Genomic DNA, 27,543 nt, shown 5'->3' on the forward strand with positions numbered 1-27,543 from the left:
TACAAAAGACACACTGGACACCTGCTTACAGTTACATTGAAGCAGAAACGTAAACAACAATCAAAAGATCTGATCACTGATGAAAAAATGTCCAGCGTCGAAAAATCATTCAATAAACAAAATGATCGAGTTTATGCTCCGACATCAAGAGACGCGTCTGAACTCTTTCCAGGTTTGAATGAGGCCACTATCCATCAAATGTAGTGGTTTGGTGGGGGTGAGCTATCATGGAGTTACCGACCTTCATTTCTGTGAAAAGGGAGTAAAAACTTTGGAAAAAGTTTATCAAAAAACAGTTTGCGAGGATGTCGTCAAGCCTCTCAACCAAACATTGTTGGAAAACAAGCATTTGGCATTTCAACAAGATTCTGCTTCTGCTTACAAGTCTGAAAGAGTGGCAAAAAAGAAAATGTCCCGGATTTCATATCACTGAAAAATTGCCCAGCTTCAAGTCCAGCCCTTAATCATTTGGATGACAAGATATGGTCCGTTAAAGTGATCCCTTGTTCGTGCGGTGAAAAATTTTCCAATGGATGAGGTGCGTGCTGCTATCGACGATTGGCCGGGGCGTCTCCACTTTGAGTAATGTCTTTTATGAATTGTAGCTAATGAAATCCCCAATAATAGTAAAAAAAATGTTTTTCAAAATATCAATGCATTATAACTTGGCATAAATTTTTCATTGCATCAATATTTACGGCTAGACTATGTAACTATTCAAGATTATCAAATTTGAACTTTCTTTGATAAACGGAAGAAATTCTTGACTGCGTTAATCCATTGGAAGAAACTTGGTGAGGTTTGATATTAACAAAAACTATAGCTGTTCTCTAAAACCTAAACCCAAGTTTTTATTCTTCGATGTGGTCTATTGGTGATTAACTTAAAATAAATTCCCAGAACTCAAAACAAAGTTGGAACGTCACACTCTTACCAATCAATTGAATTTCTGGTTAAGGAATCCGTCTAAGTTTTTACCAAGCTATAAAAGTTAAGAAGAGTCAAGAAAACGTGCTTAAAAGGTATAAAAGTAACCAGTCGTTTGCTTCGTTCGGTTATGTAGCCATCCAAATGGAGCTACAATATCCATTTTTCCCAACTTCTCTTCTAAAAACTCGTAACTGCAATTTAAATTTTGATATTGAAATCTCAAGTTCGAATTAGTTAAACTGCTAAAGTAAAAATCCTTAAAATATTCTTTCATAAAGTTTTGTATATATTTAACTACTAGATTTAATATTTAAAGTTTTGCTTATTTCAATCACATGGCATGATAATACTTAAGAGTTCTGCGCACCCAGTTTGTGCTGATAGTAAACTACATCATCTATATTTTTGTTAAGTTCTAAACACCAGAGTTACAGTATATAGTTCCAAATTGTAAAATGTTTTTGTTTTATAATTGTTGCTTACATAATAACTAACATATAAGTTTACAAATCTAGATAAGACGGTTTCCGTTTGCAGTTATCTTTTTGTTTTCAAATGTATATTTATCTAAAGAGTGCTGAAGGTTTTGATATATTAGATATATATTTTTCTTTTTGTTGAAATACGAGAAAGACTCATATCCTTAAATAGGTAGGTAGTAGGTACACACAACATTGACAATAGTTTCATTTTGGTTTTTCTTCTTCTCCCCCGAACACAAATTGAGCAAGTTATTTTGTAAAATCCATCTTCACCGTCGCGTCGTATGAAATCCTTACAAAATACTACACGAGCTCTTCTCCCTAAACGGATTTACTTTTTGGCTGGAGAAGCCACTTAACAGGCAATCTTCATTTTCGTGCTCCGACACATATTTTATCATTAAGGTGCTTGCCTCTGAAACTGACATCCGCGGTATGCCAGCTTCACGCTGGAGTTGCTCATTTATGGCGCGCTGCTGCTGTAAGTTTGCAGCCATTATATCTAGAATGGCAGTCTCGGAGAGTCCTATGTTGATGGATTTTCTTTGCGGCAGATTGTGGCTGGAAAGGTACTGATGGTGGATGAGTAAATTGTTGAATAAAATCTCTGCGAATATAAATAAATAAAATTATTAACATTAATTTTAATATTAAATTAAATTAAATCAAATTATACTTGCAGGAGCGTTTTAATTTGATTTTGTTCTTAAAGCAGCCTGTAAATATGCAAAATTAGGTTAATGGGGTAAACTTCAAAATGAATTTTTATTGATTTTTGTTTAAATTGAACTCTAACAGAGGGCGGTTGGGTTCTGAAAAAGATTTCTCAATTGAATAAACTTACAGGGTGATACAGCATTGGACAAAGCGTGTGTTTTTATTACAGTATTGCATTAAGTATTTTAATTACATATAAGTAAATTTAAATTGAACATAGACTTAAAATTAAAATTGATTTGAAAAAAAATAAACTAATTAATTAGAAGTTATAAATGTTGCTTTTGACTTCGTTGTACGAATTTGTACTTATTTTCGATAGATCGTCAGTCCATCTTTTATTGGGCATTCTGCTGGTCTATCGTTCTCTATTCTCCATTTTGTTGACTGTTTTGGTCATCAAGTCTAAATACATTTCCTGCCCAGCTTCATTTCAGCCTTCTTAATCTATTAATGACGTCAATAGTTTTGGTTCTATTTCAGAATTTTTCTTTTCATTATGGTATTGTCCTTAGCTGGTCAAGTGTTTTTGCAGTCAAGCTCGTTGTTTGTAGTCCGTAAGTAAGGATCGGTAAAATCGCAGAGTCGAAGATATATTTCATTGTGTCTGCACTTTGGTCCATTTGTAAAATATGTTTAAGGCTCCACAATTGTTTCCAGCTTTTTGTGATGGGTCTGTTAATTTCTTTTTTTGTTGGTCCTCAAATGATTTGATCTGTCCCAAATATATGTAATCTTCTACGTAGTCAATTCTTTCTTCGTCCAATGTTATATCGTCTTTTGTGTGATGGCTTTAGTTTTCGATTTTTTTATTTGAAGTCCAAAATTTTTAGACCAGGTAGTGAGTTCCGTCAGTACCCGTGGCATGATGGTTAGTGCGTTGGACTGTCATGCAAGGGGTCTTGGGTTCAATCCCTGCCTGTGCCACCTTAATTTAAAAAATAATTTTCGCGGGTACTGCCTCTTGCGAGGAATTGACAAATCCTTCAAGAGTAATTCTTGTCATGAAAAAGTGCTTTCTCAAACTAGCCGTTTGGATTCGGCCTAAAATTGTAGGTCCCTTCCATTCCTGACAACAGTACTCGCACACAGGAATGGTTGAGAGTTGTAAGTCACTAGGCCCTGGTTCACAACGGACTGTTGCGCCACCCCATTTGATTTGATTTTGAGTGAGTTCCGTCAACATGTCTCGAATGTATGTGTAGCTTTTGTAGAAATAAGGACTATATTGTCTGCAAATTATGCAAACTGTTATGAACTTGTCCACCGCTGAACCTACAGAAATGCTTGTAGCGTTCAAAAATACATGTCGTCAACACGAAGTTGGTTACTAGCAGTCCAATTTTTTAATCGTGAAACTTTACATTCACTTTTGTTCTTGAGCATATATCAAAAATTACTTTTCTCAGTTTTTCATTATTAATGTTCCACTTTCTGCGTTAATTTCATGAAATATATGTATATGCTCTGCTCTCAGGTACTGTGTCGGTGGAAATAAAATTTTGGTATTCCCCAACAGTGTCAGTTTTCTTTCAGGTTTTGTTTTCATTTACATTGAGCATACATGAGCATGATTCGCAAATAATTAATCCGAAAACAAACAATAAAGACATAATCATAAAGAATAGCCACCCTGTACAAAGTTGCTATTGTTTTGTTATCCTTCAGTATAAGAAAACTGAAATTCAAGATGGCTACTAAATAGAGAAAGAGAAAACTATACTAATTAAATTTTCATCTGTCAAACTCATCAAAAAACGCAAATCTTCTTTGGGTGTGTATCGTTTTTTAGTATAATTTTCTTCCAATTCTTTATTTTATTCGAAAAAAGGTTCATTTCATTTACAAAATTTGCTTAAAATTATTTATTCAGCACATAAAAACAATTTTTTCAGCACACATAATTACTTCTTGCCCCCCATCCGATCCGCTAAACCAAAAAAATAAAGTTTCTTTAAAATATAAAACAAAAAACTTTCCATCATAGGACTATCAGAGACTGCAGTAATGGACGTAATGTCATCAACACTCCAGCAACAGCGTATGAATGTGGAACAATTGAGACGGGAGGCCGCCATCGAACGCCAGACCATTTCAGAGTCTTGCGCCAAGATGATGAAGTACATCACCGAGCACGAGCAGGAAGATCACCTGCTGACTGGATTCTCCAGCCAAAAGGTGAATCCTTTCCGTGAGAAGAGTTCCTGCATTGTGCTTTAAATTATGCAAAGCGCAAAGATGGCCGCTTCAGCAGCTGGCTATGAATATGATTCATCTAAATATCACGTCGTTCATTTCATATGAAAATATAAATAAAAATTTATATATATATAAATGTCGTAATTGTCAATGACCTGCTAAACTACAAAAGAAGTAAAACTAACTAATTTTTAACACGGCTGATTCATTGGATCTTGCCTAATATTTGTATTAATTGCTACTATTATGGAAAATATATATATTTCGTTTTAATTGTGAGTAAATCAAATTGTATGTTTTTTCTGCTCATGCTAAGGGTGTTCTTCCTTCCTGACTCGTTTAGTTCTTTTTGTCGTAGGGTAAAATATGAAGTATATACCTAATTACATTTCGCATGAGTAATGAATTAGTAATAAAACAATCTTAAGTATCAGTTCTTAAGTCCACAAATTTGGGCAACGAAGTTATGCTTTAAGGGTTTAAACATCAGTGACGGTTGAAAAGCATTTCAATTAATATGAACGAACCAAAGTCATTCAATCATTCCTTATACATTTTTCGAAGTTCTTAAAAGAAATGTTTGACATTCTGCAGAATAACTTAATTTATCAGCAACCATTCACTTCCAACAAGATAACCATTTAAAACACACATCATTTGTTGTGAAGGAACAGTTGCTGTATAATACCAGAAACCAGCTCAAGACCCCACCTCAGTCACCGGACCTCAAACCCATCGAGAATTTGAGGGACAAAATAAAGCGAAGGTTGATGAATTGCAACCCAATCAACAAAAGTCAGTGGAAAGCGATGATCAGTGAATTTTGGGAAAATATACCCCCGTCTTATACTACAAAATTGTTGAATCTATGCCGCGGCGACTATAAGCAGTGATTACGTCTAAAGATGGCCCTACAAAATATTAAAATTTTAGTTTGAACACTAATTAAAATTTTTGTATGATTTGAACTGCAAGTAAACGCTTAATTTTGTGCATTTGAGGATTTTTTTAGTTTTTGAATTGAAAACAAAATACCAAAACATATCATTTGTATTAATTTAAAACAATTTTCAATTTTGAGAGCAACTGTACATTATACACTCTACAAAATAAGAATTAAAAGCAATTCTTATAGTAAAACTTAAAGTTTTTTAAAAAGCGTTCAATATTTGGTCCTTAATCCTTTTCGTTGAATAACATCTCGTAGACGTCGTGGTATTGAGATTGTTAACGATTTTGTTTGACTTTTGAATTTCCACTCACTCTTTTTGAACATTTCTTGTCAAATGATTTATTGTGCAAAATTAAGGTCTTTTTGTTAAAAATGTTTTGAATTGAAATTGCCCAAAGGATTTAAATCGGGTTCCGGTTTTGAAACATAAATAGGAGCGTTATCCTTGTGAAGGATACATTCCGAAGCAAATATTTCATCCGTATATTTTTAGGAATTTATTTTGGTAGAAACATCAGCTTATGGTACCCCAAACCATCAACGTACCACCTCCAAAATGGTGAGCATATCTATGCTTCTTCTCGGTTCGTTTATGATGTCGAAATTGTTGGCAACCGTCTGTGCCTTCTCAATTTTGTCTCATTCGAAAAATTTGGTACAATTCAGCCTAAGTCTATTTGTTCGCTTTTTGACAAGTTTTAAGTTTTGGTTTCGGGATATTCAATATTTGTACACCTTTCAAAACTCGCCTTGGGGACACATGGAAGTGTAAAATATTAAAAAAATTCCGCGGGGCTTATCGATCCATTAACGGTTAGGCATTTTATTTTATGCCAGGTTACTTTATGTTTTTACCTGAACTTCGCTTAGCCCCATAATTTTAACGCAGCTTTAAGAAAATTTCTAATACAGATTTACTTCTTGAAAGTGTGCCACCGATTTGTGTCTTCCTTTGTTCTCGGTAATCAGCAACAAGACCCCGCTCTTCTTCGGATAATGGCTTTCAGGAGGCATTACATTACAATTATAAAATTATAACGATTTATTTTACGTTCAACAGTTTTAAGAGAACCAGGGCTTAGTGAATTACAACTCTCAACCTTTCCTGTGTACGATTCATGAATTTGAACCCAAGACCTCTCTCATGAAAATCTTACACATTTTTTTTTAAATTGATTTTTTATTAATTCATTCTTAAACCTATCTTAAAGCTAGATAAAAATTCATAAAACAACCCTAATTAACCACAACTTACTTACAGGTCCCATACCGACACTCTAAGTTAAACTCTAATACATAATACTAATGCCTTTAGGCCCTAAGTTCTATGTTATTATATTTCCATTTTATTTATTTTTGTATTTATAATACAAATATCTTTCTTTAATTTTACTTAAAAACTACTTAAAATTAGGTTCTTTAAATAAAACTTGAACTAATTAAAACTACCTATTCTATCTATAAACTACTTAAAACTAAAACAACCGCAGCAGCAAATCTTTAATCCGAAAATTATATTGTTGGTGAAAGACATAGCTCTTGCAATATGGCCTCAAACGAGTTTTATCACGAAATAGTCAATTCTGTGAATTCGAGTCCCGTTGTATAGGACCTTGTTGGAATAGTACTGAACGAAAGAAGATTGGGCTGTTCTATGTCAGCCGGTACAGCGTCGTAAACACGGCAGCTCGAACACCCGAAACTTCTCCATCTGGGAAGGGGCAACATTGAACCACATATGACAACCATAAACTATCATCGGCCGTATGAGGGCCATGTAGCAAATTACTTTCACTCTGGGGTCAATCTGACTACCGTAAAACAGTCGTTTCATCAAGACGAAGGATCTTCTGGCCCTGTTCAGAGCAGTATTTATATGTCTGTCAGAAAATAAATACTGATCTAACCAGATACCTAGAAACTCCACTACACTTTTGCTCGTTAATTGCTGTCCTTGCAGATTCACGATGACCCTTTTGCGCCAATTCTTGCACGTATCCTTCGTGTCTGTTTATTTTCAGTTTCCAGTCAACGCAATATCAATCTTACGCACGGACTATTTTACTACGGTTACTAACTAATAAAACATAACTCCGAAATGTTTTGATTATTTCGTTACATAAATACTAAGGTGCGAACATTTCTTTGGATGTAGCCAAAACGCCAGTATCAGCAATTTTTATGGAACATATCAATGACTACTTCAAATTACAAATGAAGACATTTTGAAAAATTGATCTTAATAAAAAATTCAAGCTAATGACCTAAATGTAAGTTCTACATTATTGGTAAGGTGGTTTTTCATTAGAAAAAAGTAATGTAACCTATTCATGATATGATCATTTTTGTTTAAGAAATGAGCAATAATTTGACATCAAAAAAGTTTTTCTTTGAAAATTATCCAAAAGTTCGCATATTAGCCATGGTTGAAAATTTCTTTCATGCGAACTAACAAAAATGCCTTGGATGAGTTTAAATAACTATCGATTCAAAAAACAACGTTTTCTTGCAATCATTAAAGACTTATGCCGATTACAGAATCCAATTTTTGACATTTTTACTATGGGAGAAATTTTCTTAAAAGCTCCCGCGATAATAAATCTAAATACTCTATTTTATTTTATACAATAATTGTGGAAACTTATTTCGAAATGTGTGCATACCTACAAATTTTTTGTTTTAAAAAATATCGCAATAGGATATTTTTTCAATTTGCAAAATTAAACTGACCTTCACAATGTTTTACGTTTTGACATCTTGTCCCAAGCTCGCCGCTACTGTTACAGTCACGTATATTTCATCAGTCTTTCTTCTACCTCGTACTCGTATCAAACGTCATGTGTCAGATGGTTTTCTTTTTCTCTATTTTTGTGTGACGTACATTATACTTTCAACAATATAATTAAAATTTTCATTTAAGTATTGTGGTTTAAATAAAATTTCCTTCGTCTTTCAATAACTTCATATTTCTCGTCAGTTAATTTAAAAAGACCAACACATCATCCTATTGCTCAAAAAATAAAATCATGTCATCTGATGGATGCAATATCATCGAGCACTACCAAAAAGCCATCAAGAAAGCACGAAACGATGAAAGCAAACTATTGCATTGTATTAGAAAACTAGACGCCCTGCCAATTACAATTGATCATTTGCAAAGGACCGGGGTGGGAAAAACAGTCAATTCCTTGCGAAAGTATAATGGAGAAGTTGGTGATGCGGCGAAAATACTTGTGGCTAAATGGAAGACTATGGTTGCCAGTGGGGAAGTCCCTTCGTCGTCATCACCAGAAAAACACCAGAACGGATATGGCAGTGTTGCTGCAGCAGCTCCAGTTCCGGCTGCAGCTGCTGTTGTAGAGAGAGAGTACTCACCCAAAAACAACCATATTGAAATTAAGGAAAGTGAAGCTCGTCTAACAAGTAATGGTAAGCATAAGGAAGAAAAAAGGCACTCGGAGAGCCATAAAGATTCAAATCATAGAAATAAAGACATCCAAAGCAAACACACTGATCATCATCACGAAAGCAGCAGAAGTAGTAGTAGTAAGTCTAATGGTAAGGAAAAAAGCCACAAATCATCCTCAAGACATGCCGAAAAATCAAGTTCAAGTTCATCTAAGTCCTCTTCTAGCAAGAATTCTTCTAAAAGACACCGCGAAGAAGATTCTTCCAGTAAGTCACACAAAAGAGAAAGAGAAAGAGATACGAGTGTTCCCAACGGAACACCCGAGCCATCTGGCTCATCGTCGTCAAAGCAAACTACTGACGAAGTGACAACGGAAAAACATCACTCCAAAGCAAAGAAACCGAAACTTATTGTCAATGATGGCATAGACAGCACTATGGGTGCTAGTTTTTCCGATGCTCTTGGCATGTGTGGTATAGGAGGAAGCTCAAAGAAGAACAAAAAGCTGCAGAAGATTGCGGAATCCTCCAAGCAAGTTGTGGAAACACCACCACGCTCTTCAAAACCAGTTGCCGAAAAGGAAAGCAAACACCCTACCGACCTAATACCCGAAGCTTTGAAGACATCACCCAAAACTAAGCTTGATATATCACTCAATCTGCCCATAGCGTCATCAGTTAAAATTTCAGACAACTACAAACCCTCTCCCATTAACCAAAATGTCATGAATTGCATTTATCCTACATCGATGCCAGAGAAGCCGTCGTCTTCCAATTACAATAATCTGAACATTGGTATTACTTCAAAAACTATGCGCACCAAGGTCTATTCAGGTGTTAAGACAGGCGCTCTATTATCAGTTCCATCTCTCTTCGATATTTGCATTAGAGTTTTGCAAAAGAACATCGATGCTCTGGAATACACTGGAGGAGTGCCCTTCGATGTCCTGCGGCCAGTTTTGGAGCGAACTACACCTCAGCAGCTATTGAATTTTGAAGACTACAACGCTTATTTGTTAGAAGACACCGACGTTCTGTGGCAACAACATGTTGGACGACACTTTCGTGGAAAGATGAGGGAAGAGGGTGAAACTTGGCGAGAAATGTTTTTGAGGTGCGAGGACGAAAAGGAACGACGGCTAAATATTCTCACTAAAAATATTAAAATATCTCAAAAGCAGAGCGCACTTCCAATAAAGAAGACACGCTTAGCATATGTAGACAATGTGGTCAAACCACCACGTAATGTCCAACGCAAACAGGAACTGTACGGGACAAATGATAAGCTAATAGCATCACCTGCAGCACGAGTGGCTGCTTTATCGTCTGCGTCACATAATACTGTTATAGCTGGAGATCCTCGATTAAAAATTGGAAGAGATTTGGTTGCTGCAGCCAATAGTAATCCATTAAAGATTAAAAAGGCCCCCTTAATGGCTAAGACATTGCAGTTTATTAAAAAAACTTATAAAAGATAAAAAAACAAAAAATTGATAAAATAAAATGGTCTTAACAATTAGAATGTTTTATTTTTTACTATTAGATATAAATCAATTGTTTAAGTTTTAATCCTTAAATTATTTTCGATTGAAAAATTAATTTTTCATCATTTAATGACAGACATTTTTAATTGAAGGAAAATGTTTCTAATTTTGATCAAAGAAAATTGTGCTAGTTTTTATTAAATTTTAATAAACAAGACAAGGTCCTAATACTTGTGTGAAGAAATGAGTTGATACCTATTTGAGACTAGTTCTAGGACTAATATTGGTCCTTACTTTAAGACTCTGTTATGAAATTGGCCGATTATGTTTTTATTAAGTGGACTAATATTGATTGAGTGTGAATAATTTCAAAACATTAAAATGGTATGCAAATGGATAAATTCGGTAGATAGAAGAAAAACTGACTGCGTTAAAAGTTGGTTCCCAATTTTCAAGAATTAATCGTTCCTTGCGTAATCAAATCTTAAGTAAAGTGAAGTTCTCCAAAAAAGAGTATTATTAAAACAAAATATTTAAAAATGAGAACGATCTTTAGCAAAGCTTGAAAGTGTGGAAAAAATATGATAAACGTAAGGTTTGATGTCTGCCAATTGAATATGATGTTTCCTATTAATTCTTATCCTAATATATATCTGCTTACCATTACCATTAAATTTCCACTGATGGTGCCCTTTATTTTTGTTTGCTTTCGTAGTTTTCTAGTTTTTAGACAAAGTACATGCTTTTACCTCTGATGGAATTATTTCAAAGTTTGCTAAGCTTAATTTTCTTTTGATTCTCCCTCCATTGGTACACAATTGCCAAGTTTGTGAGGACAACATTTTTGTATCCTATTCAGTAAAAGAAATGTAAGATTTTACCAGTTAAAAAGATTTTAGACCATAAAGATTAAAGATATATTTCCACACATTTTTGTTAATAAAGGCTCTTGAAAAGTTATGAAAAAACGAATCAATTTATAGTTAAATAATTGTTTATGTAACAAATATACGAATTTACATTCAACAAATTTCAAATAAAGTTTTTAATAACAATTCATTCTATAAATACATATTGGGCAGGTTCAGACAACATAAGGGACTTCATTTGCAGTCAACGTCATTTTTTAAACGTACACTTTGACCAACGCAGCTAGCTAGTTTTTCAAGTGACATAAATTTTAAACTTGGAACTTTGCTTCACTAACCTATACCTTCAGTTCATCGTACACAAATTATCAAAAACATTAATGCCTATAAAACACTCCCAGGCAAGCTACAAGTCCTTCACGACTTGCATTTTGTATTGTTAAGAAATATTTCTCATTTTTTTCCAACTTTACAAGGATACCTTTTACACAAAACGTTAAATGGAATAGTTCAAAAAATAAATAACTCGTAGAGTAATAAAGTTCAGCTTTCAGTTGAATGAATAAAACATGATCAATTGTCATTTTGACGTAAGTTGACTTGACTTGATAGTAAGGGGCCAGTTATAGCTATCAGTAAAATGCATCAGTAAAATTTGAAACAGGAGGAATTTGAAATGTTTTACTGATGAGCGATCATAGCAATCAGTAAATTTACGTCATTAAATTAAATGTCACTTTGAAGTTTCTATTTGAAGAGTTCGTTTTGTTATTCATTTGTTTGTTATCGTTTGTGCTTCTGTGAAATTAAGTTGATCTTATCATGGGTCGTGCAAAAAATAAACAAAATTTATTGATTGCAACAGCTTTGTGTATAATAAATAAAAGATCTTCTCAAAAAATACGACGCTTTCAAGTACACCCGCTTTTCCATGCTCGGAAGATACATGGCGAATATTTTTCACTTATTGAGAGACTCGAGTTGTTCCCAATTAAGTTTTTTGAGTACTTTCGGATGAGCCGTCAGCAGTTCCAGTGTATACTTTTAAAAATACGAAGTGATATCCAGCCTAGATTTAATTTGTTTCGAAACGATACCATAAGTGCAAAGGAGAAACTTTGTTTGACTTTAAGGTACAAAAATTCAATATTATCATAATTTGAGATTTTCATTACACTGATTGTTTCAGATTCCTCGCTACGGGAGCTAGTTTCGCGGACCTATCTTTCCGATTTTTGATGGGAAAAACAACAGTCAGATGGTGTATAATGCAGACTATTCAGGCAATCAACAAGCATTTTACAGACTTGGTTATGCCAGTCCCCGAAAGCCCCAGTTTTTGGAAAGAAATTTCTTTGGATTTTTTGTCAAACTGGAATTTTCCCAACTGTCTTGGAGCTGTTGATGGAAAGCATGTGAAAATGTTTGCCCCAAGAAAGTCCGGCAGTTTCAATTTCAATTATAAAAAATGCTTCTCAACAATTCTGATGGCAGTTGTTGATGCAAATTACAAATTTATTATGGTAAGCATTGGAGCCCACGCATCTAACGCAGACTCGACTGTTTTTGCTTCATCTAACTTTGGAAAAGCTTGGCTAAGCAACCCAAAGTCATTATTTGTTCCTGCTGACCAAAAATTGCCAAGCACAGAAAATTGTCTACCCTTCGTTCTTGTGGGAGACGAAGCATTTGGCCTCCGATATAATTTGATGACTCCCTTCCCAGGTTCTCATTTGACCACCAAGCAAAGGATTTTTAACTACAGGTACGAAAAAGATATAATTCATATATATGTATGTACACTATCGAATCATCAATTTTTTGATTGTTTAGACTCTCGAGAGCAAGGCGAATTGTGGAAAGCACATTTGGTATTTTAGTCCCCACTTGGAGAGTTCTGATAAAACCTCTCAAATTCAAATGGATCTGGCAAAACCCCTAATTCTTTGCTGCTGCGTGCTGCACAATTTTTTGCAGAATGAAAAAGAACACTTGAATCCTTCCCATTTTCAAGATGAATTTTCAGCGCAGTTGGTGGATCAGGATGCAAGAAATGCCGAACCAGCATCGATGGCTGTTAATATCAGAAACGCATTTTCCTTGAAACCTTGATTACCAGTGGGAGAGAATTTAAAGCAAAATTATTTAAGTTTTTTATTCAAAATTTTATTTAATAAATAAATATGAAAATATTCTTCCTTAAAACTTAATCTAATTTCGATTTCACAGCAACTTAGAGCTACTTTTAACTTAACATAAATCCATACAAAAAAACAAAACATCACTTCAGTAAAAAAAAAAACAGTTAATAACAAACGTAAATCATACAAAAAAAAAAAACAAAACATTACTTCAATATAAAAAATATCACATTCATTCAGAAAAAAAAAGAAATTCAAACTTATGTTTGAGCACCAGCCAAGTGCTCGGCCATTTTCTTGCCCAAAATGGAAAGTATCCTCGATTGGAACCGAACAATTCTTTGCGGACTAAAATCCGATACCTGGAGTGCGACGTTCTCCATGAACAGCTCCATCGGGCTCCTCACCTCCTTGTTTTCTATTGCTTTGAGCACTCTGTCCAGAGGCTCTTCAATATGCCTCTTTTGGGCTTTGTTCTTTCGAATATGACTTCCAAATTCGATGAATTGTGTTGTTTTTGGCTATAATTACCACAATCACTAAAAGTAAAAAAAATGATTATCTCCCCTATTTTATCAGATTCCGATTATACTTACTCGTCTTACTAATTCCATAACTATAAACTTACCAGGCCTTCCCAAGACAAGGGATATACATATCCCCCCAAGCATTTATTCGTGCCATTTTGTCTGAATACTTTTGGTCGTCTTTGGCATAAAGACACATATGGTTTTTCACTTCAAGTATTAATTTGGTTTCAAACTCTTTTTTTGAAGTCATTTTTGTTATTTTTTTAATTTGTTTTGCTAGAAAAATGTTGTTTACTTTCGATCATAACATCGAGCTTCGCGCCTCAGACAATTTTTTTGCTGTTGCTTTCATCAGTAAAATTTTTAATGATGTGATCGGAACAGCAAAAAATTGAAACACGAACAATAAAACGAAATGGAATTTCTTTTGACTTTTGGCAGTCAGCTGTTCAGTAAAATGAAATTTCATCATTAAAAAAATTAAAATGGATTTATAAATTAAATAAAACTTTAAATGCATTGTTTCTTTTTGAAAAAAATACTTCAATATAGGATTCATCTTATTGCATCAATCTTTTGTTAGAAATAAATCTATAACACGCTCAAAAACTAAAAACAAAAATTTTACTGATGGATTTTACTGATAGCTATAACCGGCCCCTTAGGGAGATTTTTCTTGACTAACTTTCCAGTCAACTTTCCAATTAAGTTGTTTTAATTGGAATGCAATTTTTTAGCAGCTGGCCAATCAGATGCTAGAAACTTAACTGACTTTCGAGTCCCGTCGTCTGAACCTGCCCATTATTACATATTATATATAAAATTAAAAATTGAAAAAAAAAATTAATTAGAGTGTATAATCGACTTGTAAATAATTTTCTGGACATTTATATAATCAAATTAGAATAAAACATATTAAATAAATTACAACTTGAAGAAATCGGTTCAAGTTGTCCAAAAGGGGTCTGGCTCTTAAAGAAATTAATGGAGCATACAGATGCAAACAGTTAAGCAAACTCTCACAATCAACGGTTGAAGTCAAAATATCACGAATAAACATGACACTATGGATTTTTCTTCTTGACTCAAGAATCTGTGTTCCAAGTAATAGGCATTTTGAATTATAAGAATGATGGTAACCTTCTACTATGTTTTCAAAAATATTTTTGGAAGGGCAAATATGATACATTTTGTTTGAACATTTCCAATTCTCTTTTTATTATCTCAAGTAAAGAATTTTTTTGGGTACAATTTAATTAATATGTAAATTAAATTTTAATTTAAAATCAATTATAACGATTAAGTCTTTGAACTGGTTCAACTACTTGTAACAGCAAATTATTTAATGAATAGTTTGGAATAATATTTAACAAAGTTCTATTACACACTCGTCATTTAACAACAAATCATTTGACTTGCACCATTCGACAAATGAATTTAATTTATATTTTGAAGCAAAAGACAATTATTTAAAACATAAGGCAATAAGAATTTTTAAGAACATTTGGAAGATCATTAATGAAAAGTAAAAATAATAAAGGACCCATATCACTACCTTCTGGAACACCAGAAAATCCCCTTATCTCTTTTGAGAAAAAGTCCCCGATCATTACATATTGTTTTCGATCAAGTAAATATGAAGACAAAATTGAAGTAGCGGTCCATGGAAGCCATACGCTTGAAGTTTTTCTACGAGAATATGTTAATTGACCTTACTAAAGGCTTTAACAAAGTATGAGTAAATCACAGGAACTTGTTTTCGATTGTCCAGAGCATTAATGACAAAATTTGTGAATTCTACTAGCTTACAATAAGTAGATCTATTTTTTTTAAAACCATGTTTATATTTACTTACATGTTGCTTTATGATAGATTTAAATTTATCTTGAACAAGCTATCTAAAAGCTTTGAAACAACAGGTAGTTTAATTATTTTTATATACAAGCATAATGTTGTCTGGTTTGAGGAATCATGATCGCTGTCTCTGCCATCGTTAATGTTTTAGAAAATATTTTTGGTCTTTGAATGAAGATTTAACTAAATTTTTTAGTGTTCCTGATGCACCTCTTCAAACAAAGTACAGTTTTTCTATTTCAGCTATTCTAAAAACAACAGTCCATTGAGAACTAGGACCTAGTGATTATCAACTCTCAACCTGTCCTGTGTGTAGGTAATGACGTCAGGGATGGAAGAGACCTACAATTTTAAGCCGAATCCGAACGTCTGATTTGAGAAAGCACTTTTTATGACAGGAATTGCTCTTGGAGGATTTGTAAATTCCTCGCAAGAGGCAGTAACTATGAAAAATAACTTTAGGCAGGGTTCAAACCCATAGACCACTGGCATCACAGTCCAACGTACTAACCATCACGCCACTACCATTGACTAACTAATAATAATAATAATATTATATAATATATATAAGTAATAAAATTATTAGTTAGTCTATGGTACTACTAATTCAGCTGTGCTATAAAGCCCAAATTTTTGTCTACCGGTAGGGAAGTTCCATAAGGACGATCAATGAAAGTCTTTGGTTTTTACTTTATGTTAATCAAATCCCTTCCATGTTTTCTTTTTCATTCATATCTAATCCAATGATATGTATAAAAGTACTCACAAGGAATGCTTGCAATTACTTAAAAAATATATCTACATACTTGATTTGAGATGAGAAGGCCTTTCCTTGACTCTCAATAAAAAGGAAAATATGATTTTTGAAAAGATGATTTAGAAAAACCAATAATATTTAAAATCCAACAATTGAGTTTCAATAATAAATTAAGGAAAAATCGTTAAATCCATAGAAAAACAGGGGACAGTGAAAGCTTCTACCTATTTTTGTTTATACCTAAAGAATTAATTTACTAATTGGAAAGTTAGAGGAAGGCAATGAAAGGAGAACTTGTATCATCACAATCGTTAAGAATTTGAAAAGAAAGTGAAAACGAGCCTCACACATTCTTCTGTAGATGGATACAGTAGGACACCGTAATTTTAAGAAGTCAACCGAAACTCTAATATAGAATATTATTAAAAACAGATGTAGTTAAAATTTCACGACTTCAACATTTTGTACATGAGTTTTTTAGTCAATGTTCCAATAAATTGAAAATGATTGGAGACAATAACATGGAAAATTCATTTATGTCGTCGTTATGTCTCTTGTCTTAAACTTTGTCCGTTATTAAAGGTTTATCAGCAAGGATAGAATTTTATTAACTTTTCCTTTTTTTTGGTTAAACAGAAGATGAAATCGACTTTCAACAAACATGTTTCAAGCCCTGGTGATAGCAAATATATGTATTTTATATTGCCTATTTTGCCTTTTTATACCATAATTGCCTTTCTTCGGGATTGTTGCCCTTTTCCGCCTTGTTTTGCTTTTTATTATTTTGTTTTGAAGAAATATGTAATAATTGATTTTGCATTAAAAGAAATACGAACATTTTCTTATACCGTTAAGAATCTTTAGTTAAAAATCTTGTACAGTTTCAAGCTCACAAAAATTATTTAAAATGTTTGAATGTATGCATGTGTTAACGTTTATCTTCGCAAAAATGCTTGGTAGTTCTTCCTCGCCTGCGTAAAATGCATACCTGCTGGCGTACATTAAAGTCAATTTTGTGTTTTAGTCGTATATTTGAGTCTGTACCTACTTAAAATTTATTTTCATCAGGGAACATTAATTGGGGAAGTGCTGCCTGCTTTGAAAGACATTGAAGAAAATTTAAAAAAAAAAGCAAAAAGGCCCATTGCAGAGGAAGTCTTGAAGAAGTTTACTAACGTTTTCAAAGGAAAAATAGGGCTAAAAACTATTGAGCAGATAAATTCTGTAATAAACGGCGACGTGGATTCGAAACATTCAGGAAACATTGAAGTTGAAATTTTTAGATGGGCTCCACACGTTTCAGTTGAAGTTGAGAGATCATTTAGCTCCTTCAAAGCCCTTCTAAGGGCCAAACGAAAAAAGATTGCTACCTGAGAGCTTTAAAAAACTCTGGGTAGTTCAATGTTACTATCATCTATTGAGTTTTTGTTTATTAACCTAGTATTTTTTAATAAATGCCTTTTCTTTGTCATTTTAAGTGTTTTGTTTTGCCTTTTTTTAAATTTTGTTGGTCAACAAAATCCTAACCCTAATTATCAGTATATCCCTGAATCCAACTTTAGACATTCGTTGTCTAGCTGTAATACATAAATGTGGAATTCCTTACCACACTCTGTTATTCCCTGTCATTCAAAACCAATGAGCAACGACACCTCTGTATAGACCTTTATCCCGTTCTTGATAATCACACAGCGTTTTTAGTATAAAACGGGTATTATTATACTCCTATAGTCCTATTAAAATTGGCGAGTCGAATGAATAAACGTGTGAGTGTGAAAAATTTGTATTACCGTTTGCGAATTGAGAACTGTTGGTTCGACTTAAAAGTCATACATTTTTCGAAGATTGATCTAATTTTAGTGTCGTTATCGAAAGTACATATTGTGTGAAAAAAGGTCGAAGCTTATGTAAAAAAAACAATGCAAGTTCATATGAATATTTCATTTCTTTTATAAAATAACTTGAATCAATGCATTTTTATTCAGCTGTAAGACAACTAATAAAAATCAGTACGAAAGGTTAGTCGAACTGATGGAACCGAATCCCAATGTAGCGAGAGGTGTTGGTGAGTTTGGTTCTTCAAAAAAACAAAAACAAAAGGAATATTGGGATCAATTTGCTACAACACATGGAAATGGAAAATTATTGAACGACGAAATATAAATTTAAATACTACCAAGGAACATTGAATGTTCTCTTCTTTGGTACTACGTTTCATGAAATGACTTAAGATTTCTGGAGTTCCATACAAAGAAATCATGGGTTGATCCAGGATATCTTGAGTTAACATAACGAATACACATTTAATGGTCAAACGCCTTACAAACTTGCACTAAAAACCAAAAGCTACTCTCGGGGAAGAAACTTACTATCATTGCGTTTAAACTGTAATATCCTTTTCTACTGAAATACTGATGACGCAACTCAATCGGAGCAACGATTCCTATATGGGTTCCGTCAACACATCCTATTACTCCTGGTGACCTGACCGTTAAAAAAAGTAGTATCGTGCGTTTTGTTTCTCATCGGATGACATATTGGGACTGATAAAGGTTGGACATAATTTGTCTTCAATTGCACACACAACTACTTTTAATACTAAGGAAACCGAGGATTGTGACAGGCCTAAGTCAAAATCTTTTCCTACGCTGCTCTGATAACTCCCACTAGCAAAAAATCTAGGGGCAGAAGCTAATTTTAGTATATCAGCGATTAAGGAGGTGCATTTTTAAATTGGTCTTTCAACTATTTAATACGAAGAGAAAAGCTTGCTTTTTCAGTCGAAAATATGATCTGAAACTTAAGGAATTAATTAGAATTAAAAGAACTTCCAGTAGGTACAAAATATTTGTTCTACTTACAGATGCTTAAGGAGTTCCAAGAAATTAGAGTTGTCTCGAGCATTCTTACTTTTTTCTGTAATTTTCGTTTTTCCAAAAAACAAATCTATGTTGCTTATTTTGGTTTATTTTGCATTTTTATTAAATATCAAAATTATTAATCAATGAACACAACAGTTTTTTTTAAATATCATGAGTTGTCATTAATTTATGCCTGTTATTTTTTTTTATGGTAGCACTGAATTTCGAACTCAAATTGGAAAGTTCGCCAACCGTGGTATGTTGAATGTGTTAGTTCGTTAATGAAAATATCTCACTTCGAACGTTCGATTCGCCAACCATAACATTATAGAAGTATCAATTTTAAGGAAAGGTAAGTCCAATTGATTTCTTCATCAAACAATGCCAATCAATTGGTAGTGCTGACAATGTCGTTGCTTACAAACACCTACAATCCAAACCGATTTGATCGACTTATTTGAATGTTTTCTTTCAATTTGTCTGGAACTCATTTTTAAAATCCTCTAATCTTTGGAAGGTTAATCTTTATCTTGAAATTAATGTCACACTTTATTTTTATAAATCTATAAAAATTTAAAGCCAACTTCATACTTCAATTTGCATCGATATTTTTAAAAATTTTGAAACACAATCCGTTTACCGTTACTGGCCTTAAACTCGATTTCTGTAGAAAGATGCAAAAATAAAAGACAAATGAGTTGAATGTGATCAAATATGGTGAGGAAGGCAATAAACCAGAACCGGAATAAGTAATTGTGTTACAAACAAATCGAACTTTACCTTTCAACAATTTACAATCTTTTTTTTAGACACGTCCTGAGATTCTATACCGTCCTAAAATAACAAATTTCTAACTTTGTTCAAAATTTAATACCATCCACTATTAAAAATTAAAAAAACACATGTTATTTTATTTGTGAGTGTTCTTTATTTCGTGTTTGCATTGTTCTTACATTGGTTTGGAAGTTGTTTCATTCCAAAAACGACTTCCAACACCTCAGTTACTAATACAAAATAATTAAATGAGTAAATGTGAAGAAAGATGTTAAGCGATTTTAAAAAGAAAAGGATTTTTATAAAAAAAACACAAAGGAAATGCGTAGAATTAGATTAAAACAAAAATATGAAGAATGATGATTAACTTAACTCTCGTCATCACTACCACCACCTTGCCTTGGTGGTTTAGGTCCACCGGCTCTCTTCGCCATGATTATTTGATCGACCTTGAGGATTGTTGTAGCAGCACCGACTGCATACTTGATGCCCCAGTATTTCGATTGGTACAAGTCCAATACCTTGGTTTTGGTCACATCAACGGTATCAACTTGTTCGGAGTCGATGTTGAATCCTTGGTTGGGGCCGTTCTCTTTGTGAGCAAGATAGAGCTTGTTAATGGTCTCTGTGCCGTTAACACCACTGTTTTCTGCCAGGGCTTTAGGGAACACTTCTAGGGCAGTTGCGAATTTACGGACAGCGTATTGTTCGAGGCCGGGAAGGGTATCAGCATACTCGGCGAGTTGGATAGCCAATTCAATCTCTGTTGCACCAGCTCCAGGAACATAGCGACCATCACGAGTGAGTCCCTTGAAGTTATTCACTCCATCATCAATGGCACGTTCGATGTCGTCCATAAAGTTGTCGGTAGCTCCACGGATTACGATGGTTGCGATGCGAGAATCGACACCTTCATTGCGGAAGGAAACCACAACAGTGTCGCCCAGCTCTTCAATGCAAACCTTATCACAGTAACCGAGCTCTTCTTGAGTGGGAGCAGTCAACCTGGGGAGGACTACACCATTGACAGCTCTGCTCAGACGACGAAGATCAAATTTGGAATTGAGGCGGACAGCCATAAGGCCATATTTGTTGATGTAATGCAAGGCCATGTCTCCGACCTTGCCTCCAGCGACAATAACCTTCACTCCTGCATCTGCCAAGGATTTGATTTGCTTTTCGAGCAGGTTCTCTTCCCCACTGCTGAATTTCATGAGTTCATCGGCGGATTTAATGAGGACTGTTCCCTTGGTTTCGGTTTGGATGATATCCACGGGGCATGAGAATATAGCTACCTTTGCCTTCTCAACACTACTGACCTCACCTTCAACTTGACGCTTGAATACCATTCCTCGGAGTACCTCGGATTTGCCCAAACCACTACCAAGGATCTTGCAAACTCGAATGTTGTCAACATTGAAGGTGCTCTGTTCTGGCAGGATCGAAACACATGCCTTGGCGATGAGTTCGGTGATGAATTCCTCTTGCCCATACTGTTTGGACATCACTGCTGATGTCAGACAGTCCTTGACCTTCTGAACATCGCGGAAGTCTTCGATTTTGTGACAAACTAATTTGGGAAGGATCTCCAATGCCTTGTCCATGGCCTTTTCGTAGCCGTCAGCGATTTCACTGGTTGTGATTCCCAAACGCAGCAGATCCTCAGCACCCTCGAGGAGGGCACCAGCAAAGATGACCACAAAATTGGTACCGTCGCCGACTTCGGCGTCTTGCATCTGACTGGCCATAACCATCAATTTGGCAGCTGGATGCTCAACATCCAACTCACGCATGATCGTACCAGCATCAGAGGTAACGAATTGCTTCTCGATGTGGTTGATGACCATCTTGTTCATGCCGTTGGGCCCGTAGGCGGAACGCATTGTCTGTGCGAATTCCTTGCAAGCAGAGATATTACGATAGATGGCTTCTTCCAGGCCGGAGTACATCTAAAATAAACAAAAAAGACAGTCTCATGAAATTATGTCTTCATTTTTCCCAAAAAAAAAATGGGATGACTCAACGACTGTCGGCACCCCCAACATTTTTGTCAAGCTCATCTTCTCACGAGGCACGAGATAGAATTCTTTAATTTTTGGCCGTTTCAAAATGAAACTCGATCTTTTTAATTGAATTATACAAATATTTCACTTACACGAGCTCCTTCCTTTAACATTTGGGATACACCCGGTGCTTTTGGTACAGATAAAGCCATTTTTTCTCACAGATTTTATTCTACTTTCTTCGTAATAAAACTTTTCACACAAAAACTCGCGTACAAGCAGAAGAACAGAGGAATGGCGAATGGAGGTTTTTCTAACCTAAACTCGTGTGTTTTTGACAGTGGGTGTATTCACAATAGAGCTGTCAAAAATATTCTTGTCATAAATGGAATCTTCTCGATGGGAGTTTTTTGTTCCCACTATTAGGCTTATTCATTTTGGATGGTCTACGACGTCCTTAAGAATTTAACTATAATAGTATGTGATGACTTTTATTTCCTAAAACTCACTTGAAATGGTTTTGCGATATTTCAAAACTGGCAATTTACCATCGTTTTTGAATACAGATTCATTGTCATACTAGATATAGACTGCAAGTCGACTAATTCTTGTACAAGACCCGCCTTAAAAGTGATTTCACCTCTTTAGCTTTAGTTTTGATGAACAAAATTATAGTAAATTTTGCTTTAAAAAAACTCATTGTCTTCAAAGAAATTAAGAACATCTACTAATATAAAGCTTGACAAAATACAAAAATCATATTCAAGAGTTCTTGCATGTTTCCGTTGAAGCTACAGAGGAGCTAGAGTTAAGAAATAGGTGACTCCAACGTGAAGTTGGCTACTTGCAAATTATATCTAAAAACACGGTTGTTTTTTCTCCAAATAATGCGTTTAATTACTTGACACATTAACTTCTAGTTAAACCTACACAGTTTATGAGAATTATGTCTGCTGATTAGTTTCCAAGTGGCTTACTTGTGCTTGTGACTACTTATACAGATCCTAAAGGTATTAAATCATCAGATCTCATCGTACCATTTTTAGTAATGGCGTAGTTTTTACTAATTACTTATCCAATCAAAATGAAATTTCTTATTGGAAGGAAAAGCCTTTATAGCTAAAACTAAATTTTGTCAATTCATGCTTCACATGGTGTTCATCCATATTTTTAATTTAAATACATTAAAACTATTTGAATCGACTCCTTAAACATTTTTAAAATAATGAAAAACTTATAAGTTCCGTGTTGTCAGGGTGTTATGAAACGTTCACAATAGAATTATTATGTTAAACAACTATCCAACAACAAAAATACAAGTGACACATCGACTAGCCACCAAGAGGCAGCCAAAGCAACTAGAACCAACATCCGCATTGCAGGTTCTGTGATACGAGGAGTAAAAATTATTAAAAATATGAGTTCCATCGAGATTATTTCAAAAAACAATCAACAGAATGAGAAAATCATAAATTCTCTTCAAGCTGAGGTGATTACAACATCAAAATCATCAACACTATGTCGATTCTACCATCTCATTTCAGTTTACTGCCGTTCAACGTGAGTTAATTGCCAGAAAGAAGCAACAATTGCTTCAGGAAAATGCAGACTTGAAGAATCGTATCGCTCAGACTCTGGCAGAGCTTGTTCGATTAGAAACTCAGAATGGTAAAAAGCAAATAAGTGTCCCTGGAGCTAGATCATTCTGCACACAAGCCACCGATGTCCCAGTGGCAGCACCTACCCCAACACCTGCCAAAGTCGAAGAAAGTAAAGATGCTGCTAAAACTGCTCCGAAAGAAAAGAAACCAAAAAAAGAAAAGCCAGCTAAAGCTGCTGCAGCCCAAACTTCAGCTCCTGCTGCCGAACTTCCCATTGATGTTGGTCGGCTTGATTTACGTGTTGGCAAGATTGTCGAAGTGGGACGTCATCCGGATGCCGATAGCTTGTATCTCGAAAAGATCGATTGTGGAGAAGCTCAACCCAGAACTGTAGTATCAGGTCTAGTTAAGTTTGTTCCCTTGGAAGAAATGCAAAATCGTTCTGTTGTGGTTCTGTGCAATTTAAAACCAGCCAAAATGCGTGGTGTAACGTCTGAGGCAATGGTAATGTGTGCATCTACACCAGACAAAGTTGAAGTGCTCAGTCCCCCCGAGGGATCCGTGCCTGGGGATCTTGTTCATTGTGAAGGTTTTACCCGCAACCCTGATGCACAATTGAATCCCAAAAAGAAAGTCTTTGAAACATGCGCACCTGATCTTAAGACTAACGATAATTTAGTTGCTTGTTTCAAGGGAGCCGCGTTGCATGTCCCTGGCAAGGGTAATGTTGTCGCTCAGACCTTGAAGAATGTCAATGTTAAGTAAAATTATTATATCTGTTGATAGATTTGAATAAATAATGCTCACTAACTTGTTTATTTTTTTTGTTTTGGAAGTTTATACAACGTTTTGACTTGAAACTCTTCCACATCATAGAATTTAGTAAATGGTTATTTAATTTCGTAGGGAATATTATAGAGCTTATATCTTGGCTGAGTAGGATCGTCCTCAAAAAGCACTACCGCCTTCTAAGGGCACCATCAGCCTCTAAAGATTATACCGTACTCTCTAACGTAGTGCCAAGCCAAGTTCTTTTGATCTACAATATTTTTTATCAAGTCAAACTGTGCCTATTTTGGCCCGTCTATCTTCAGTGCGAAACATGTTCAGAAAGTTGAAATAATATACAGTATTTCTTAAAGGAGGCGTAGTATCCACCTACTTTACCAGAACTACTGATTGTTGTTGGAGTTGAAGAAAATATAAAGACCAAACAAAAATCAACGAAGTTTCTACTAAAATAATTTATTAAAACATTCACTTTACATATAACTTAAAACCTTACAAACCATGTGAATTATTCTAAATGGCCCTTGTACAAATATGTAGGAAGAGTTCTCTTGGCTTCAGCTACTACCATAGGATTTGAAAACATTTTTAACCTATACTCTTGTGATTCCATAATTTTGTCCAATTCAATTGAATCATCATTAAAACAAGCTATAAATGGCAAATATGTTACCGCCATGAATGTTTCTAAAAAGAAGTTAATTATTCAACATGTAAGACGTATTCAAATTATTAATTGTTAATAAATTAATTACCAAATGCTCGATATTTGATTAAATCAATTTGTAAATCAGCCATTCTTGGTATATCACCTTTGAATCCAAATTTCTTCAGAGAATCGCTAAAGATGTTGAAGTAATAATAAATCATTTCATCGCGTTTATTCCACCTTGTATCTCCATCCATCAACATATAAGTTGAATTCATTATGTCTGTTACTGCTGGACCATAATAACATGTTTGGAAGTCAAGCTTATATACCAAAATAAATTAAAATAAAATAAACACATATTTCGAGACAATTTCGAACCAGCATCAAATCATCCAATTCTCCAGATTCTTTGTGTTTAAACATCATATTTTTCATATGAAAATCTCCATGATTCAAAACAAATAAAGCTTTATCGCCACGTTTATATGCATGCCATATATCTACACAATTTTGAAGTAGAGTTTTGTCTAATTTCTCAAATAACGGTATATATGTCTTAAGCTCATCGTCACAAACTAAAGTATTGTCGATGAATGATCTGCCTGCATTTTTAAAGACTTCAATTTTATTCATGTCAATGGTAAAAACGCCTTCATTGTAGTTGGTTATTGCTTCTGGTTCCTTTGAAAGAAAGAAAATAATTTAATTCAGTTTTTGAAAATCTAAAAACCGGTAATATAAAGCTCTGTTATTGAAACCTATCTCTTACTTACCTCTTTTGCTAGAATATAACTAACAGCATGCCATTTAGCGATTTTCATCAAAGCTCTTCTGACTTCTTCCTCATTTGGCATACGGTTCTTTAGAGTTGAGAATCCCTTAACCACCAAATCTTCAAAAACTATTATCTCATGAGGTTTCATTGCAGCATAATAATTTTTTTTTTTTTAAATAAAATCATTAAGAACTTTTAATTTTGTTTGAATTTAACACAAATGAAACGTACTTTGCTCCCAGTATCGTATCATCACCATATTTTCGTAATATTGCTTCCATTTTTGGTATAGTTTCCGAATACATCCGTATTTCAGTTCGAAAGAGAAATGTATCCGACAGCATATCCTTTTTAGGACTATCATTCTCTGGCATCGTTTTTACCACCAACGACAATGGTATGTTTTTATTTTTCGAATTATTATATTGAATTTTTGTCCGATACATAACACTTCCATAGTGATCGTTATTTAAAGTAGCCGGCGTGATGTCTAATGATAAGACCTTGAGAGTAGAACAAAATAATCATATTATTAATTTACTGTTTATTGCATAATGCCATCACTTATAGAATGTAATCAAACATATAGAGAGAAATTTGTATTAAAGGTTTTGGTATCTCTTCTCTTTGTACTTTATTTCGACTTTTAATGGTGAAACACCAAGACACTTAATTACTTTTATTCGATCGTCCTTCTCGTAATCTTTTAGGATTTTTTCAATAAAGTCTTTATTTAACCAATCTGGACTAATAAGTTCGTATTTATTAAATTTATCCGTCATTTTATAAGAGATGTTAAATGGGCGTTGTGTGTTCTGTTCAACAGAAACAAGTCAAGTCAACTAACTTAATATTTCCAACTGCAAGAAATAAATATTCGTTGTTTTGAGTGGAGGGTTGTATTTGACTGCTATATAATTATGTATATGTTTACTATCTTTTTAAGATAATTTCTTCAAGAAAAAAAGAAATACAAAACAACTTGTATAGATTATTAACGTTATGAAATTGAATTTGGTTATTTATATTTCACAATAATCGAGACTTGCAGACATTCAAGACTTTTTTGGTTGCATTATATTTTGTAACATGTTCTATATTGTTATTTTCGTGGTCTAGCTACTACCCTGAAATCCAAGTTAGCTGCTTTAAGAACATATTTCAAACATACAAATAATAATCAAATCAAATAATCCTAGAAAATCCCTAGAAAACCCCTTAACATCTTAGTGAAGGTGTATTAAATGATTCATAATAGATGCGTACAGTTTCACAGTTTTAATTTAAAAAAATTAGGATTCAATTATTGTATATTTTTGTTTTTAAAATTTAAATAAATAAAATATAGTTGTTTTGTAATAGTTCATTATGTACATGCCACAATAAGTTGAATATTAGGCTAAGGAAAAACAAAAACAACTTTTTAGACATACATATATTATTGTAGTCGCACTAAAATATTGCTTTTATTTGGTAGCAAAGCCCTTGTTTTTAATCACTTCAGCACATCTTCAAAGCATGGAGTCAATTAACATTCTAATAATACTGTGTGGGATACCGGTTTATCTCGCTTTAACGAAGCAAGACAGCATTGCGTTTTCGAAGCATTAAATTCCACACGATTTTTTATTCCCCATTGTACAATGCTGTGTAGGTCGGAATTTAATGAGCTAATCATATTTTGCCGTTGCAGTTCCACATCCGAATATGGAAACGAATATGAAAAGCTAAGAGTGCTATCGTTAGCGAAACAATGTATCGGATT

At 34.1% G+C, this 27,543-nt stretch overlaps 7 protein-coding genes across 11 annotated transcripts; 4 read left to right on the plus strand and 3 right to left on the minus strand.

Moving 5' to 3' along the window:
• Positions 1-1,193: 1,193 nt before the first annotated feature.
• LOC129938581 (guanine nucleotide-binding protein subunit gamma-1-like) lies at positions 1,194-2,170 on the minus strand. 2 transcript variants are annotated; one of them, XM_056046224.1, is made up of 2 exons: positions 2,093-2,170; positions 1,194-2,019 (listed from the first exon to the last, which is right to left on the minus strand). In XM_056046224.1, exon 2 carries the CDS (start codon positions 1,907-1,909, stop codon positions 1,706-1,708), a length of 204 nt encoding a protein of 67 aa, XP_055902199.1. In that variant the 5' UTR covers positions 1,910-2,019; positions 2,093-2,170; the 3' UTR covers positions 1,194-1,705. The 2 variants fall into 2 exon arrangements, with proteins under 2 accessions (XP_055902199.1, XP_055902198.1); XM_056046223.1 differs by having other exon boundaries at positions 2,089-2,163.
• A 1,621-nt stretch (positions 2,171-3,791) lies between these two features.
• LOC129938579 (guanine nucleotide-binding protein subunit gamma-1) lies at positions 3,792-4,617 on the plus strand. Of its 4 annotated transcripts, none has more exons than XM_056046221.1 (2): positions 3,792-3,903; positions 4,117-4,617. In XM_056046221.1, the coding sequence occupies exon 2, from the start codon at positions 4,137-4,139 to the stop codon at positions 4,347-4,349; it is 213 nt and encodes a 70-aa protein (XP_055902196.1). In that variant the 5' UTR covers positions 3,792-3,903; positions 4,117-4,136; the 3' UTR covers positions 4,350-4,617. The 4 variants fall into 4 exon arrangements, with proteins under 4 accessions (XP_055902196.1, XP_055902195.1, XP_055902194.1 ...); XM_056046220.1 differs by having other exon boundaries at positions 3,802-3,903; positions 4,025-4,617; XM_056046219.1 differs by having other exon boundaries at positions 3,842-3,960; positions 4,025-4,617.
• A 3,467-nt stretch (positions 4,618-8,084) lies between these two features.
• LOC129938573 (transcription elongation factor B polypeptide 3-like) lies at positions 8,085-10,202 on the plus strand. Its single transcript, XM_056046212.1, has one exon. It carries the CDS (start codon positions 8,307-8,309, stop codon positions 10,164-10,166), a length of 1,860 nt encoding a protein of 619 aa, XP_055902187.1. The 5' UTR covers positions 8,085-8,306; the 3' UTR covers positions 10,167-10,202.
• Positions 10,203-11,633: 1,431 nt separating this feature from the next.
• Positions 11,634-14,397, plus strand: LOC129938576 (uncharacterized). Its single transcript, XM_056046216.1, has 3 exons — positions 11,634-12,174; positions 12,231-12,806; positions 12,875-14,397. The coding sequence occupies exons 1-3, from the start codon at positions 11,864-11,866 to the stop codon at positions 12,981-12,983; spliced, it is 996 nt and encodes a 331-aa protein (XP_055902191.1). The 5' UTR covers positions 11,634-11,863; the 3' UTR covers positions 12,984-14,397.
• A 5,692-nt stretch (positions 14,398-20,089) lies between these two features.
• On the minus strand, positions 20,090-22,283 carry LOC129938574 (T-complex protein 1 subunit theta). Its single transcript, XM_056046213.1, has 2 exons — positions 22,114-22,283; positions 20,090-21,907 (listed from the first exon to the last, which is right to left on the minus strand). Exons 1-2 carry the CDS (start codon positions 22,171-22,173, stop codon positions 20,327-20,329), a joined length of 1,641 nt encoding a protein of 546 aa, XP_055902188.1. The 5' UTR covers positions 22,174-22,283; the 3' UTR covers positions 20,090-20,326.
• Positions 22,284-23,330: 1,047 nt separating this feature from the next.
• LOC129938577 (aminoacyl tRNA synthase complex-interacting multifunctional protein 1) lies at positions 23,331-24,372 on the plus strand. The gene is made up of 2 exons (XM_056046217.1): positions 23,331-23,450; positions 23,506-24,372. Exons 1-2 carry the CDS (start codon positions 23,379-23,381, stop codon positions 24,325-24,327), a joined length of 894 nt encoding a protein of 297 aa, XP_055902192.1. The 5' UTR covers positions 23,331-23,378; the 3' UTR covers positions 24,328-24,372.
• Positions 24,373-24,798: 426 nt separating this feature from the next.
• On the minus strand, positions 24,799-26,609 carry LOC129949210 (uncharacterized). Its single transcript, XM_056060518.1, has 6 exons — positions 26,456-26,609; positions 26,010-26,281; positions 25,777-25,939; positions 25,382-25,684; positions 25,107-25,323; positions 24,799-25,038 (listed from the first exon to the last, which is right to left on the minus strand). The coding sequence occupies exons 1-6, from the start codon at positions 26,558-26,560 to the stop codon at positions 24,860-24,862; spliced, it is 1,239 nt and encodes a 412-aa protein (XP_055916493.1). The 5' UTR covers positions 26,561-26,609; the 3' UTR covers positions 24,799-24,859.
• Positions 26,610-27,543: the final 934 nt, after the last annotated feature.

The sequence above is a fragment of the Eupeodes corollae genome, chromosome 1 (assembly GCF_945859685.1).
Source record: "Eupeodes corollae chromosome 1, idEupCoro1.1, whole genome shotgun sequence".
Classification (NCBI taxonomy): Eukaryota; Metazoa; Arthropoda; class Insecta; order Diptera; family Syrphidae; genus Eupeodes; species Eupeodes corollae.